Source organism: Gracilinanus agilis, chromosome 5 (assembly GCF_016433145.1).
Source record: "Gracilinanus agilis isolate LMUSP501 chromosome 5, AgileGrace, whole genome shotgun sequence".
Classification (NCBI taxonomy): Eukaryota; Metazoa; Chordata; class Mammalia; order Didelphimorphia; family Didelphidae; genus Gracilinanus; species Gracilinanus agilis.
This window is the reverse complement of record NC_058134.1, coordinates 40792854-40809261: the sequence shown is the minus strand read 5'-3', so window position 1 is coordinate 40809261 and position 16408 is coordinate 40792854. Positions and strand designations below refer to the sequence as shown.

At 39.4% G+C, this 16408-nt stretch overlaps 1 protein-coding gene across 1 annotated transcript in view; it reads left to right on the top strand.

The window, feature by feature from the left end:
- CPNE4 (copine 4) overlaps window positions 1-16408 on the top strand; it is a 350799-nt gene that overhangs the window by 297220 nt on the left and 37171 nt on the right. The window contains exons 8-9 of the mRNA XM_044678896.1: window positions 8132-8218; window positions 9831-9890. Of these exons, the coding sequence (XP_044534831.1) occupies window positions 8132-8218; window positions 9831-9890 (147 nt within the window). The remainder of the gene's footprint in view (window positions 1-8131; window positions 8219-9830; window positions 9891-16408) is intronic.

The following is a 16408-nucleotide window of genomic DNA, read 5'->3' as shown; positions in this document are numbered from 1 at the left end:
AAGGAAGGAAGGAAGGAAGGAAGGAAGGAAGGAAGGAAGGAAGGAAGGGAGGGAGGGAGGAAGGAAGGAATGGAGGGTGGAAGGAAAGAAAAAAGTAAAAAAGGATACATCATTTATTAAGCACTAATTATAGGGCAGGCACTGTGCTGAGCACTTAAAATTATCTTATTTGATCTTCACAACAACCAAGGTAGGGGCTACTATTTTTTCCAACTTAAAGTTGAGTAACTGAGGAAAGATTAAGGTTGCAAAACTAATAAGTGCCTGAGGTCACATTTAAATTCAGGGCTTCTTGATTCCAGACCCAGCACTCTATCCACTTTGCTACCTAGCTGCTATTGTCATAACAAATGAGTAGAAGTGTTGAAACCTGAATCTATATCATCTAACTCCACAAGATCACGGTTTTCCCCACTGTTTTTGTTCTGTAGTTTTTCAGTAACATCTGACTCTTCATGACCACATTTGGAGTTTTCTTGGCAAGGAGAGTAAAGTGGTTTGCCATTTCCTTCTCCATGTCATTTGACAGATGAGGCAACTGAGGCAGGTTTAAGCCCAGGGTTGAAGCAAGTAGATGTCTGAGGTCAGGTTTGATGAACTCATGAAGATGAATCACGTGGAGTGTCCTATCCACTCTACCACTAATTCATCTATACTTTGTGTTTAAGCCAACTTGGGGCTGAGACAGGGAAAATAAAGTAATCAAAGGTGGAAGATAGAGACCTAATACTTTTATATATGAGGAATCTGGTATGCCCAGAGCTGGTGATTCTGAGGTTGGCAGGTAAATCCTTGATTCAGATTCCTCAGTTCTAATTCCAACAGAATTTGAAGCTTCAGATCAATTCTTCTCCATGTATTATCAGCAACAAAATCAGAAAAATAAGGAAATACTCTGGAAGATGTTATGGACTGTTTTTTGGTGAACTTTTAAAAACACTACCATCTGACCATTTTTTAATTAAATTTTATTTTTAATCAACAAAAATCTGCTTTATCTCCCTCCTATATCTCTCCCATCCCAATGAAAAAGAAAGGAAAATAAAACTTGTTACAGACATGTATAGTCAACCAAAAAAGCCTATGCCCTTGTTCATGTACTTAAATATATATGCCTCAATCTGTACTCTTAGTTGATGTGGGTAGCATGCTTTCTCATAAATCATCTGGGATTATGGTTGGTCATTGCAGTGATCAAAATCCCTGAGTCATTCAAAGTTGTTTTTTATACTATTATTATTATATAAATGGTTTTTATTATATATATATATAACTTATATAATATATATGTAATATAGTATTATTATATAAAAGGTTCTCTTGATTCAATTCACCTGATTCTGAATCAACCCATTCAAATCTTCCTACAATTTCTTTGAAACCATCTTTTCTTCTTTTTTTATACAATAGCACTTATATATACCAGATATTTATATAACAATAAGTTACACACCATAACTTATTTAGCCATTCCTCAACTGATTGGCACCACATCAGTATCTAATTATTTGCTTTCACAAAAAGAACTACTATGATTTTTTCTTTTGTACATGTAGGTCCCTTTCCTTTATCGTTGATTTTTTGAGGTATTGACCCAGAAGTGGTATCACTAGTTCAGAGGTTATGCACATTTTAATAGCTTTTTGGGCACAGCTACAAATTACTTTCTGGAATGGCTAGGCATTAAGCAAAAAGACAGGACCCACAAGAGGTCTTTTGCATAAGGAAGAAGATGGTGAAAGACCCATTCTTTGTTAGAGACTTGAATGGTCCCATTAATAAGCAATGTTATTTTCAGGGTAATAGCTTTATATTATTTTATTGACTGAAATTTTAAGACCTACCTGCCTCATTTTACAGATGAGCAAACCATATTCAGAAGAAGTGAAGTTACTTGTCCAAGGTCACACAATTAGTAAAGGTCAGAGGTGAAATTTGAATGCAGATCCCTGGACTCCAATTCCTCCATACCAAGCTCCCTCTGATATTCTAGTTATTTCATGTTTTATGGACTATATAATTGATGGATAAAGTATTAGGATATAATGTTGTTGTTGTTATTGTAGCAGGAATAATCAGACAGACTACCTGATCTGCTAGCCTGGTATACTTCCCAGGGAATTGGACACATACACTTTAACCAGAGCTGTGCTGTTAATGTTTAACAATCTACTCTCCAGAAAGCAACAATAAAAACAACCCCAACTTCTCCAACCCCTTCCCCCCAAAAAACAACCAACAAAAATTTACACAGAATATACTTTTATGTTTAATTTGTATTAACATTTTCTCTACCATGTCCTTAGGACCAAACAATCAACAAAGCAAAAAATGTAGCCCTAATTTGTAGTATTTGTTGATCTCAAAGGTATAAATGCTCATCCTGAATATTTAACAACTGGCTCTCACAGACTGGTGTGAACTGGCTGTAGCATATTCCTGGATTTAACTCTGTACAGAAGGAAGCAAACTCTGGGACCTACCTCTCTGGGTAGCCCCTTACTAGAAGTCCAAGAGAAAATCAGATCAGTCAAGAGACACTGTTGACAAATATCCTCCAGCAGGTGACTTTCCCTTTCCCTACGGGTGTACCCCAGCACAGAGGACCATGAACTTCACTGATCATCCTTATTATATCATGATTAATATCATCAAAATTTTAGTATTACTATTATTCAAATCTATAAGATCTCGGATTTCATCATTTTGTGAGTTCTTTCCAAAGATAAAGATCTCAAACTATCCATTGCCTGCCCATCTCAGAAGACTGAAAAATAACGATGATTATTATCCTATAATTCATCTTTGTTCTTATGGTCATAAAAAAAGTAAGTTTGTAGACAATGGTTGTAGCTCGCTCTTTTAGAGTGTGTTAACATTTACAAAGAAAGAACTTAATTCAGGGGACAGCTAGGTGGCTCAGTGGATTAAGAGCCAGGCCCAGAGATGGGAGGTCTTGGGTTCAAATCTGAACTTGGACCCTTCCTAGCTGTGTGACCCTGGGCAAGTCACTTCACTCCTATTGCCTAGCCCTTACCACTCTTCTGCCTTGGAACCAATACACAGTATCTACGGTAAGGGTTTTAAAAAAAAATTTAATTAACAATAACTGATTATGTCACTATTTTACAGATGAGAAAAATGAGACATAACAAAGTCAAATGACTTGTGTTTCACAGATAATAATGAAAAAAACTTTTAAGTGACTAGCATTTATATAAGGTTTGCATAGCACTCATTTGTTCCTATTAACTAGTTAATGTCAGAGCTGGTCTTTAGATTCAAAAACTCTTCATTATACGACATAATACTACATTGAGATTTTCAGAATATTGGAAAATTCGAAAGTGAAAAGTTCTTTGATGACTGACTCCCCCCCTACCAATACCACCCAAGGCTTGAGAAGCTCCTGTTAAAACTATATTATTGCCCTTGTAATTTATCTGAAGCCAGCCATTCGGTCTTAAACAAAGATCATCTCACTTCATGCCCAATCATCATAATCTTTTAATAGAAACTGGAATCATTAACTCATTAATAACTTCAGTCCTACCTAGTCCAAGGAAATGGAGAGTGATGGCAATTATGAAATACACTAAAAGGTTGGCATGCCTAATTTGAGGAGTTGTCCTTTCCAATTACTGTGTAATCCCCGAGACATTTGTTTTCATTATATCTTTAGAAGAAGATTGAAGAAGAAGTGCTTGAATGTTGGTTGTGAGATGTGGACCATTCCTCAGGGGGTGTGATATTCTTGGAATTCAGACAGGCAGATTTGCTCTGGAGTGGTTTGGGAAACTCTCTGATCAAGTTCCAGCCATCCAAAGTCCTTTATTAAAGAACTATAATCAAAAGGTAAATGAGAAGAAAGCCTGAAGAGCTCTCTGGACTGGAAGGAAATTACAATATCTGCCCTTATTGCAGACCAGCTGGATCTTTGAGTGGAAGGCATTTCCTGATCTCAACTCTTGTTTCTTGTTGGCTTAATTTTAACTTTTGTTAAATGGATACACTGTGGTTGCCAAATGGGCCGTGAGGCTCCTTCCAACTCTGAAATTTGGAAGAGAAGAACCCAGGTTTTTTGTTCCCTATGACTGTAAAAGTCGTAGATGACACTGAAATCAATGGAAAGAGGATAAGTATGACATCAGTGTTACCAGGAGTTTCCCTATTATTGTTGGGGGCGCCCAAGATTGCAATCTTAGTGTCATCCTGGATGCCTCACTGGCACCCCACATACATTTTTTTCAAGTCTAGTTATTACTGCCTTCGCAGTATATTTCCTGCATGTCCCCTTCTCTGCACTCAAAGAGCTGCTTCCCCATTTCAGAGCTTCCTTGCCTCTTACCCAAATTATCATACAATTTTCTAATTAATCTCCATCTCAAGTCTCTCCCCACCACAGTCCATTAACCACTCGAGTGCCAAATTGATAATTTCTAAAGTAAGGGTCTAACCCACCTCCCTCCCCTACTCACTAATTTATAGTGGCTCCCTATTACCTTCAGAATCTGATATGAAGCCTTCTAGTTAGCCTTTAAAGCTCTTCACAAACTGGAAGCTTTCTACCTTTCCAGTCTTACACTTGATTCTCCTTCATGCACACTAAAATCCAGTTATATTGGCCTTCTTGTTGTTGGGGCAGCTCGGGGCTGGGTCCAAAGTCAGGAAGACCAAAGTTCAAATCTAGCCTCAGACATTTTCTAGCTGTGTGAACCTGAACAATTCACTGAAACTCTGCCCACATTTCCTCATCTGTAAAATGAGGATATCTCCCAGGATTGCTGTGAGAATCAAAACTTATACAGCATTCTATGCATATATTATATGCTGCAAGGATAATCATTTAGTGCCTGGCTCACAGTAAAGTACTATGTAAACGTTAGTTATTTCTCTTATTACTTAACCCCTGTTTGTCTCAGTTTTCTCATTTGTAAAATGAGGGTAATAATGGCACCTCCCTCTCAGGGTTGTTGTGAGGTTCAAAGCACTTAGTATAGTTTCTGACCCATAATCAGTTGTTGTTTAATAGTGTCTGACTCTTTGTGACCCCATTTGGAATTTTCTTGGCAGAGATACAGGAATGGTTTGCCAGTTCCTTCTTTAGCTCATTTAACAGATGAGGAAACTGAGGCCAAGAGGGTTAAGTGACTTGCCCAGGGTCATACAGGGAGAAGTGTCTGAGGCCAGATTTGAACTCATGAAGATGAGTTTCCCTGACTCTAGTCCTGGCATTCTATCATGACATTCTATCATGACATAGTAATTGCTATGTCAATGTTGGCTCATTATTATTGTTGCTGTTCCTTGTACGCAACACCCCTTCTCCTGTTCCCTTGGCTCCCTCCTGCTTGCCCCCTCTATCTGGAACTCTCTTCCTTCTCATCTCCACCTCTGATTTTCCCTCACCTCCTTCAAGACTCAGCTCTGATTCTCCCTCCCCTGGGACAGACCTCAGAGCCTCCGTGACTTTGCGGAGTGGCCAGCCTGAGGATGAGCCATCCTGAATTTAGCTAGCTTCTGCCTCTGTTTCTGAGTCTCTAAGCTGTTCTTGGCCGCTGAGAGGGCTTTGGTAGCCTTCTGGAACTCAGGGCTGCCCCCACACCATGATAAGGAATCAAAGGATTACAGGGAAGGAATTTTGAAATGCCTTTACTAAGGACAGCATCAGGCACAGAGTAGGTGCTTAATACAGGTTTCCTGAGTAAATGAAATATCTAATTGCACTGCGCTAGTCATCTGGCAAGAAAACTCCACAGGCAGCCAAGCCTTCCTCCGTGTCATTTGCTCTCCCCTCTTCTTCTTCCCCCACCTCTTCCCATAACAGACCCATAACAGACCACATTCCCTCTATGTCGTTCCTATTGTTGGGGCTGAGAGTCCCCCTGTGGTGAGTTTTTACAATGTTGGTTTTGAATTTTTCCTGGAGTCAATCTGGCTGACCTACATTTCGTTGGGAGTTGTCTTATGTCATTGTTTAGAAATGAGGCTAGAATTCTCATTACCAGCAAACAGAGTACTCAAAAAAAGCCAGGCCAAGCTCAGGGGAGGAAATAGATGACTTTCAGAGAGGTATCTCTGTTCACAGTCATCAGAGGATCTTAGACCTGTGGCTGCAAGCCCTTTAGGTCCAACGTGCCCATTTTATGGATAAGGAAAAGGATAAGAAATGTGCCCAGATTCACACAAGTCACAAGCTTCCATGGCAAAATTTGAACCCAGGTCTTCTGACTCCAGAGCCAGTGTGTTTTCCACCATATCTCAGTGTCTTCCAATTCGTACCATTCATTAAGAGAGAATTGTCAATTATCTCATGACTCCTGAACCAGTTTGTTCCTAGAACCAGTATGGACCACATGCCGCTTCTTTTTCCACTTATAATTTATTTATTTATGATAACAATGATAACGATCCACATTTAAATGGAAGTTAATAGCTATAAGACATTTTACATGTTATCTCAATGGAACTTTATAAAGGAAAAAAACCTGTAGGATTGGTTATACAAGTATTTTTACTCCACATTTTACAGATGGAGAAACTGAGATTCAGAGAATTTGACCTGATGATTCACATAACTAAAAAAAGGCACAGAGGTAGGATCCAAGCCTAGGTCTTAAGACAATAAAATCTACTGTTGTCCCTCTATTTATTAATTTATTTTTGTTGTTAGGTAGTGGCTTAAGAATAGCAAAGCACTTTACAAATATCATCTCGTTTTATCCTCACAATGACCATAAGAAGTAGGTACTATTATTTTCCCCATTTTACAGATGAAGAGATTGAGGCACAAAAAGGCTGGTTATAACTTAGAATGAATCATGGTATTAGAGTCTCATCAAAAGCAGCAGCATTCTTCTCATTTGTTCTTGGTAGAGTATTGAGTAGTGACCAGTGGATGACAGACATAATATGTGGGACTTTTATTTTGGATATACATAATAATGTCTTCAATAAATAATGGTGGGTGGTAGATTGATTCACTAAAAAGTAATTATTTCCAGCCAAGGTACCTATAGAGTGAAAGCATTTGAGAGCAGATGCCTTCATATAATATCCTCCTAGATTATATCTTACACACTCCTCCAATTTTCTAGTACCATCTTTCTGATCCCAGACACTTACTAGCTATTTGACTGCCTCAGTTTCCACAATTAGAAAATGGGGATGATTCCATCTACCCCAGAGTTGTTGTGAGGTTCAAATGAGAATATATTTGTACTTAGTCCAGTGCCTGACAGTGTTTTTTTTCTTTCTTTCCTTTCTTGTTGATAAGCATTAATTAACCAATTACTATGAGCTAGTGTGCTAAGCTCTAGGGATCCAAAAAAGAAAAATAAAAGGCAGAAGACAATCCCTACTCTCAAGGAGCTCAAAGTCTACTGGGGCAGACCACATGCAAACAGACCAAATTGGAGATAATCAACAGAGAGAAGACACTACCATTAAGGGAAATTGGTAACAGCTTCTTATAGAGGGTAGGATTGCAGCTGGTACTTGAAGGAAGCCAAAAGGCATATATAAGGTATAAAAGAATTATAGACAAGGGGAACAGCCAGTAAAAATGCCAAGAACTGGGAAATGGGTGAATTGGGTGAGGAACAAGAGGTCTGTGTCACTGGACTGCAGAGTCCATGGTTGGGGAATAAGATGTTAGAAGGCTAGAAAGTTAGGAAGGAGTCAGTTTGTAGAGGGCTTTGTATCTGTTCTCATCTAGAAAAACTCCATTCAGTTCTAATGCGAATAGACCAGAGCACAGTTAGTTACTTGGATAAATGCTATACATTCATTCTGATGGGTCAATAACTCCTTGGAGCCTTCAGTCTGGACTCCTCAATATTTCTTATCTTTTAATTCCTTTTCTATCCCATTAAATACCAGAAGACTAAGGCCAGGACCACGTTCCCTTGCTATTAATGTATCTGCCTCTACAGCTGTGACCTGAACTCACCCAGACTACATCTTCCTGGCCCCAAAATTTGTTTCTTGGACTGCCCACCCTGTCACCTTGGTATTGACTTGAGGTTTTTGTTGACATTTGTATCAATCTTGGAGCACACGGGTTTGCTCTTGATGGCTCGATTTCTTCCTTGTGTGGGTGGCTCTCATGCTGTGACTGATCTTGTTGCAGGTACAGTGGGAGTGCATAAATCCAAAGTACAAAGCCAAGAAGAAAAATTACAAGAACTCGGGCATGGTTATTCTGAACTTGTGCAAGGTAGGATGACAAACATTTTTTCCTCCCTTTTGGTCTCAAAGAAGGTTGTCAAGAGGGTGGGAGGAAGCTGTAGCCAAAATAAAATCCAACAATTTCTTTCTGGTTTCAAAATTCTTTGCAGCAACCCTGTGGCACATGAAGTACAAAAGTTCTTTTTCACATTTTACAAATGAGGAAATTGAGGCCCAGAAATGGGAAGTGCTAATACCAGGGTCACACAACTATTCAATGGCAGAGTTGAGATTCAAATTTTAGTGTCCTGAATCTAAGACCAAGACATGTTAATATGAAAGAACAGAAGGCAGAGAAACTGGAGGCTTCTGATCCTTCTTTCCTGGGATCATCTTGATTCTTCTGTCTACATCTTAATCAGAATGTGCTGAAAATAAAATAGAAGAATAATAAAGAGGGACAAGAAAGATAAGTTGCAAGCCAAAAAGGAAGATAAAGTACCCAGAAGGAGTTGCTTATTTAAGGAGGGTAATCCCTGTGTGCTCATAATTAATATTTTTCCCAATTTTGCCTTGTTTTCTATCGGTAGTCACTATTCAGACATTTTAAGCAAATGTTAGCCATGTGACTATGGTGAGGTCACTTATCCTATCTATATTTCTGTTTCTTTTTCTGTAAAGAAAGAAATGATCCTTTCCTTCCTACCTGTGTGTAGAAAGAAAGAAAACAAAAATAACATGCTCCTTTGAACTTAAAAATATGATGCCAATTTAAGGTAGGAACTGGATCTGTGATTTCATTGGTGTTGGGAAGAAATGCACTCCCAAGGATAGTCCATATCAGACATATATATATATATATGTACATATATATATATATATATATATATAATTAGAAAATATGGCAGATAGCTAGACAGACAGACAGATGAATCAGAGCACAGGTATTTTTCAATATGTGGTTTTTCTAAGTCAATACACATATATCTATTCAGTGACCCCATTTTCCGAAAGAAGAAAGTCCCTCTGCCAATGAATATTGGTACCTTCTCTGCAACTTAAAGTCTTAGAGAGTTACCCAGAGCACTGAGTTTGACTTGCTCAGGGTCTTACAGTCAGTCTATGTCTGAAGCAGAATGTGGGTCTTTTTGGCTTTAAGGTTATCTCTCTATTCACCATGCCGTCTTGCCTCTTGGTTCCAGTAATAAAATACCAATCTTGAACCCTCAGGATTCAGCCTACATCCTTGTAGGCTGGGAGGAAGACAGGGCTGGGGCAAAGATCATGATTTCAGTTTGGGATATGCTGAGTTTAAGGTGCCAAGAGAGGAATGTGTAGGTGGAGCTGTCCAACAGGGCTGGATCTCAGGGAAGATGTGAGGTCTTACCTTCTGGGTTGGAACCCAATACTCTTTCCATTACATAAAAAGCAGCCTTTTGCAATTGGCCAAAATAGAAGAAAAGTAACTATTTTAAGTCCTTTGCATTTCTCTCTTCCCATCTTGCCACTTACAAAATGAAAATAACAGATTTCTTCCTACAATGGTTCTATTACTTCTTCACTTTTTCCTTTTAGTGACTATCCCAAGTTCAGCTCTTAAATCAATTACAAGGCAGACTTTACTGTTACTAATCAGGATTCTTCCAATTCCTTCTTTTCAGATCCACAAGATGCATTCCTTCTTAGATTACATCATGGGCGGATGCCAAATCCAGTTTACAGTAAGCTTACTTTCCTATTTGCTTTGATTCATGGGATCCATCAAAGCTGCAGGTCCATTGTTCATTGAGTATGTTTCTAGATTCTTGTCCAATTTTAATTTTATTTTTCCCCAATTTTAAATTTAAAAATGGGTGTAGGGGCAGCTGGGTAGTTCAGTGGATTGAGAGCCAGGCCTAGAGACAGGAGGTCCTAGGTTCAAATCCAGCCTCAGCCACTTCCCAGCTGTGTGACCCTGGGCAAGTCACTTGACCCCCATTGCCTACCCTTACCAATCTTCCACCTATAAGTCAATACATAGAAGTTAAGGGTTTAAAATTTAAAAAATGGGTGTGGATATTGTGCTTAATGAATTAGTAACATTTAATCTATCCCATTGGTAACATTCATTGCAGCATTGGATTTCACAGCTATAAAGTCCTGGGGTGAGCATTGGCAGGGCCTGGGGTGAGGGTGGGAAATTAGAGTGAACTTCCCTTTTTTTCCATCTTTCTCTGTAACATTTGTGGCCAGATCAATCCATCATACAATCACCAACCATTTTTGAAATACCTACTTTGTGCCAGGCGCTGTCCTAGGTACTGAGGAGACAAAGACAAACCTGGAACAGATCTCCCAGAGGTTATAATTCACATGGGGCAGGATGATGACTTTCTTATGTAGATGTCTGGCCAGTATATACAATAGAGATGCAAGGTAATGGGGAGGGGTAGTATGAGGCATGAGCTGCTGAAGGAGATCAGGAAAAGATTTGGGTGGCATTTCACTAAGGCTTGCAAGAAGCTAAGGATTCAAAGAGATAGAAATGAAGAAAGAATGAAATTCAAGCATGGGGATTGGGGGGGGGCAGCCAATTCAGAGGCACAGAGATGACAGATAAATTTCTGTGCAGGAGAAATAGTTAAAAGGCCAGTTTGACAACCATAATATTGAGTCAAATCATAGATTTCGTGCTAAAAGGGACCTTAAACATCATTGAATCCAATCTTCGAGGCATTTTAGAGAAAAGGAAACTGCAATCTAGAGATATTCAGTGACTTCTAACTAGTGTCTGGGACAAGACTACAAGCTGAGTCTTACTGACTCTGTGTCCATGTGGATGACACGGGAACAAGACCCCAGAGTAGGAAACGTCTTGGGTTTCTTGAGTTTGCCAGCCAGGGAGCCTTGTCCACACAGGCAGTGATTCGGCAAAGTGAGTTTTTATTGTTGTCTGACTCTTCGCGCACCATTTGAGGTTTTCATGGCAAAGATACTGGAGCAATTTGTCGTTTCTTTCTAGAGATCATCTGATATCTGAGGAAACTGAGGCAAATAGGGAAAGTGGCTTGCCTCGGGCCACACAGCTAGTGAGCACCTGAAACTGGCTTTGAACTCGGATCTTCCTGACTCTAGACCATGCTTTATCCACTGAGCTGCCTAGATGAGTTTACATGGGATTTAGATGTTCTATACTGTATGTTCTTAAACCTCAAAGGGGCCGGGAGATGTGGGAAGGCTTCAGGCTAAAGGAGATTAGGAGGGGATGTTTCAAGCACTGGCTGATTAGAGAAGATGGCTCTGAGCAGATGTTATCACACAAAGTCTTCTGGTGGAGGAGCCACTGGGCTGAGGAATATATATAGCAAAAATGTCCTTTCCTTAGTGAGCTGATGCTTAATACAAGGTGGAAGGAGTTGTGCTCAATTTGTGTTTAACATCCAGCAGTCTCTCTGCTTTGCCATGTTGCCAGAGAAATGCAGAATCAGGCTAGAAAGACAGGCTGGGGTCAGGGTGTGAAGTCTGTAAGTGCCAGGCACACATTGGCACTAGATTGTCCCTTAAGAGTAATGACTGGGGCAGCGAAGTAGCACAGTGGATAGAGCACCAGGCCCAGAATCAAGAGGACCTGGGTTCAAATTTGACCTGGCTATGTAACCCTGGGCAAGTCACTTAACCCCAACTGTCTGGCCCTTACCACTCTGCTGTATTAGAATCAACACTCAGTATCATTTAAAGGGTTTAAAAGAGAGAGTAATGACTTTTCACTCTGTGTGTGCACGAGCAAGGTGGGAAACAGATACTACACTGAGGATTGGACCCACAAGCCCCAACGTCCCTTCCAGCTCTCCATCTCCATTCCTTTGATCCTAGAGGCTAGAGAACCTGGCACTTTTCTAACCTCTCTATTAATGCAGTGTTAATGAGCACCAGGTGTGTCATTAGGCACAGTCTGTGATTTATGGGCACAAAGGCTGTTTGTGATGGAGGCAGGATGCATTGACATCTGCCAAAGATGCAATTCTACGTACCGGGGGCCCCTGGAAATAATTACCCAGGAAGGTCAGAGGATGCTTTGGAGGAGTTGTTGACAAGATTTTAAAACAGATTTGGGTCATTTTTAGATTCCAGAGGTCTTCTGCTCATGAACAACCTTCAGATACTTTAATCCCCTTCTTGCTGTCATCTAAGGGAAATACAGGCTTCAATGTCAGGCAGACCACAACTTGTCATACGATCACCACCTTATCTCACTGAGTCTCACTTTTCCCTTCTGTAAAATGGGAATAACAACACCTATATTCGGTATAATCTTTATTAGACTATTTGCCTCCTCCAGGAGAGGGGAAGGAGAGAATCTCAGGCCCAAAGTGTCAGAAAACAATTATCCAAAATTGTTTCTACATGTAATTGAAAAAAAAGAAAATTTAATAAAAAACAAAAACAAGACAAAAGGCAATTTTTAAAAAGAAAGGGAAAAAATAATGCTTATACTGCCTACTTCTTCCATGTTATTGTGGAGCTCAAATAGCAAATGATTTTGTAGTCTTTAAAACTGCATATGTTACTAGTATTATTATCATCATTATGTCTGACAAATATATCTATCCAAAAAAGAGTTACCCCAGATGTCTCAGGAACTCTCCTCGGGGCTGTCCCTAGATAATGCTTTCTCATCCCTTACCTAAGCCTTCCACTCACCTCTTTGTTATGGACCCTGCCAACCCCTGACATATCCTCCTCTGAAGCATCACTCCCCTAGCAGTTCCATCATCTCAGTGCCCAGAATCCTTGGAGGGAAAGAAGGCTTGGGGAGGAGAGAGGGCAGGCATGTGAAGACAAAATGAAGGAGGGAGAGAAAGGTGGGGAATGCCATCCAGCTGTCTCACTTCTTCCTCCCCAGTAAAAGTACAGCTAGTTACCAGTATTTTGCAACAATAAAGGGAAGAGAGAAGATAAGAGGGAGGAAGGAAAGACACAGTGGGATCTCTGCTATTACTTCTTCTTCTCTCCCTTCCCCCTGTATCCCATCAGCAACAAAGAGGAAAAGGAAAGAGTAGAAGGTAAGAGGTCAGAAGGTAAACCCAATCTTCCACCCTAGTGGATCTCCTTTTCCAGAAGGAGCAAGAAGAGAAAAATAGGCAGCCAAACTTTCCTAGTTCGGCTCAGTCTTGTCCCTTATCACCTTCAGCCCTCAGTCCTCAGCCTTTCCATCCTATTTGCAATTCCTTCACTTCTCCTTCCCAACTTCCCCTGAATTTCCAACTCTAATGGATATGGATATGAATACATGTTACACATATACACATCCCAAGCTTTGGAGATCTGCCCTGTAGAGTAGGGATTCATAACTGAACGGACCAGATACCTAGATCTGCCAGGGCTTCATCGTCAAAGTTTCCCAGATGTTCAATCACTCATGGGGTTCAACATTAAGATCCAGGATTCACAGTGTTTGGGCTAGTGCTTTGCACATAGGAAGCACATAATAAATACTTTGTATATTCATTCATTTGTATTCCCAGAACTTAGCACAATACCTGGCACATAGCAAACATTTTAAAATGCTCCACCTATCCATTTGTTGTTGTTTGTTGTTATTTAGTCAGTTTTCAGTCATGTCTATCTGACTCTTCGTGACCCTTTGGGGTTTTCTTGGCAAAGATAATGGGAGTAATGAAGTGGTTTGCTATTTCCTTCTCCAACTCATTTTTATAGATAAGGAAACTGAGGCAAACAAGGTTAAGTGATTTACCCAGAGTCACATGGCTAGTGTCTTGAGTCCAGATTTGAATTCAGGAAGATGAGCCTTCCTGACTCTAGGTCCATCACTCCATCCGAGGAGCCACTTAACTCCTCTTCTATCTACTTATGAAGACTTTTTTTCCTATACAAATATCATTACATTTGTTTCACTTAGTTAGGCACTATAGCAGGACTGGCACTGTTCTTTAGGTACAACATGGATGAAACTGGATTTAGACTGTATTTTGGGATAAACCTGGGAATTTAATCACCAGGAATAGCATTGTCTCTATGGACAAATGCATTTCTCCAAGGAAATGACTTAGGAATTCACTCTTGGAATATATGAAGTTGGGGAGTAGGGGATTAGTTTATTTGCCTTTTTTGAATGGTGGTACTTGAGTATTCTGGGTTTATTTTTTTTTTCGATAAAAATCATAGAACAGAAGCCTAAAGATGGAAAGAAGTTTAGTGGTCCACTAGTTCAGTCTCCTGTGCTCTATGCTGCCTCCTATGCAGTGAAGTAACTGATGGGACTCAATCCCATTTCTCCTGACTGATTCCTCTAAAATCACATCCTTTGTTCTCTAGAAGAGATAAGAAACCTAGAACCTGTAGATGGAAGTGTGTATGTATAGATATATGCATTTAGATATGTGTGTATGCTTATATATTTTTTAATTAGCTAATGTCTTCAGTGACAACTGAACAAGGAGAGAGTTATAGGAGACCTTGCATTCAGGGCTGGAGCAACTCTTAATGACTCTGCATGTGATAGAGGAACAGGAAGAGGAAATAATGGGATACTATCTTATGTATCATGGTCCTAAACAAAATTGGAGATGAAGTCAGAAAAGCCAACTGATTAGACTACCCAGGAGAAGGGAGACAACCACCTCTAAGCTCAAACCTACCCAAGCAATTATTTTCTGCTCTTGGCAGGTGTTTGTATTGCAGGAGATCCAGATTCTTTGAGAAAAATAAAAATCACTGCACTTGGAGCTCATTATCCTATAATTCAAGGCACTGGAAGCATTACAGAAGATCATAATTTTAAAGCTTGGAGGGAAACTCAGTGTACATCTGTTATAACTTCCTTATTTGTTCAGGAAAGGAAAATGCCTCTCAGTTTAAGAGAGATGAAGTGAACTTCTCAAGGCCATATGTATGCTATATGATAGGACCATGATTGGAGAGTCATATTATTTAATTTCCAATTAGTTTTTGGTTTGCCACTCCATGTATTCTTACTATTTTTATTGCATTATGATCCGATAAGGTTGCATTTATAATTTCTGCTTTTTTGTATTTGTTTGCCGTATTTCTATGCCCTATTACATGGTCTATCTTTGTGAATGTTCTATGTGCTACTGAAAAGAAGGTGTATTTCTTTTTGTCCCTATTTATTTTTCTCCATATATCTATTAATTCTAATTTTTCTAGGATTTCATTCCCCTCTCTTTATCTCTTTCTTATTTATTTTTTGGTTTGATTTATCTAGATCTGATAGGGGAAAGTTGAGGTCACCCACTAGTATAGTTTTGCTATCTATTTCATCCTTGAGCTCCACTAGCTTCTCCTTTAGAAATTTGGAAGCTATACTGTTTGGTGCATACATGTTGAATACTGAGATTTTCTTCATTGTCTATACTGCCTTTATTAGGATGTAATTGCCTTCCCTATCTCTTTTAACCAGATCTATTTTTACTTTGGCTCTGTCAGAAATCATGATTGCAACTCCTTCCTTCTTTTTCTCAGTTGAAGCCCAATAGATTTTGCTCCATCCTTTCATTTTTACTCTATATAAGTCTGCCTGTCTCATGTGTGTTTCTTGTAGACAACATATGGTAGGATTTTTGTTTCTAATCCACTCTGCTATTTGCTTCCGTTTTATGGGCGAGTTCATCCCATTCACATTCAGAGTTATAATTATCAACTGTGTATTCCTATACATTTTGATTCTCTCTCCTTGTCCTGTCCTTTCTTCTTTCACTATTTCCTTCTATACCAGTGTTTTGTTTTTAATCAGTTCAACTGATCTCCTCCCTTATTGTATTTCCCTTTCCCCTCCCCCTTCTCATTCCCCTCTTATTCTTCTTTAGGGTCTTTTTAAACTACACCCCCCCCGCCCTCTCCCTTCCTAGTGTTGCTTCCTTCCCTTTTTGTCCTTTTGTTACCCTTCTACTTCTCTATAGGGTACGAATCAATTCTCTGCTCCAATGCATCTGATTGTTGTTCCCTCTTTAAATTGATTTCAATGCACTTAAGTATGAAATATTTCCTCTCTCCAACCTCTTTACCCTTTCAGTGTGTTGTTATTCTTCCCTGTTGGCCCCATGTGCTTCTTTATGGAATATAAATTTACTCCATTTTGTTTGTTTTCCCATTTTTCTTAATATTATGTTCTTTTCCCCCCATAGTTTTGACTATATTTATACATACATACATATATATGTGTGTGTATATATATATATGTGTGTGTGTGTATATAATATATATATATATATATATATAT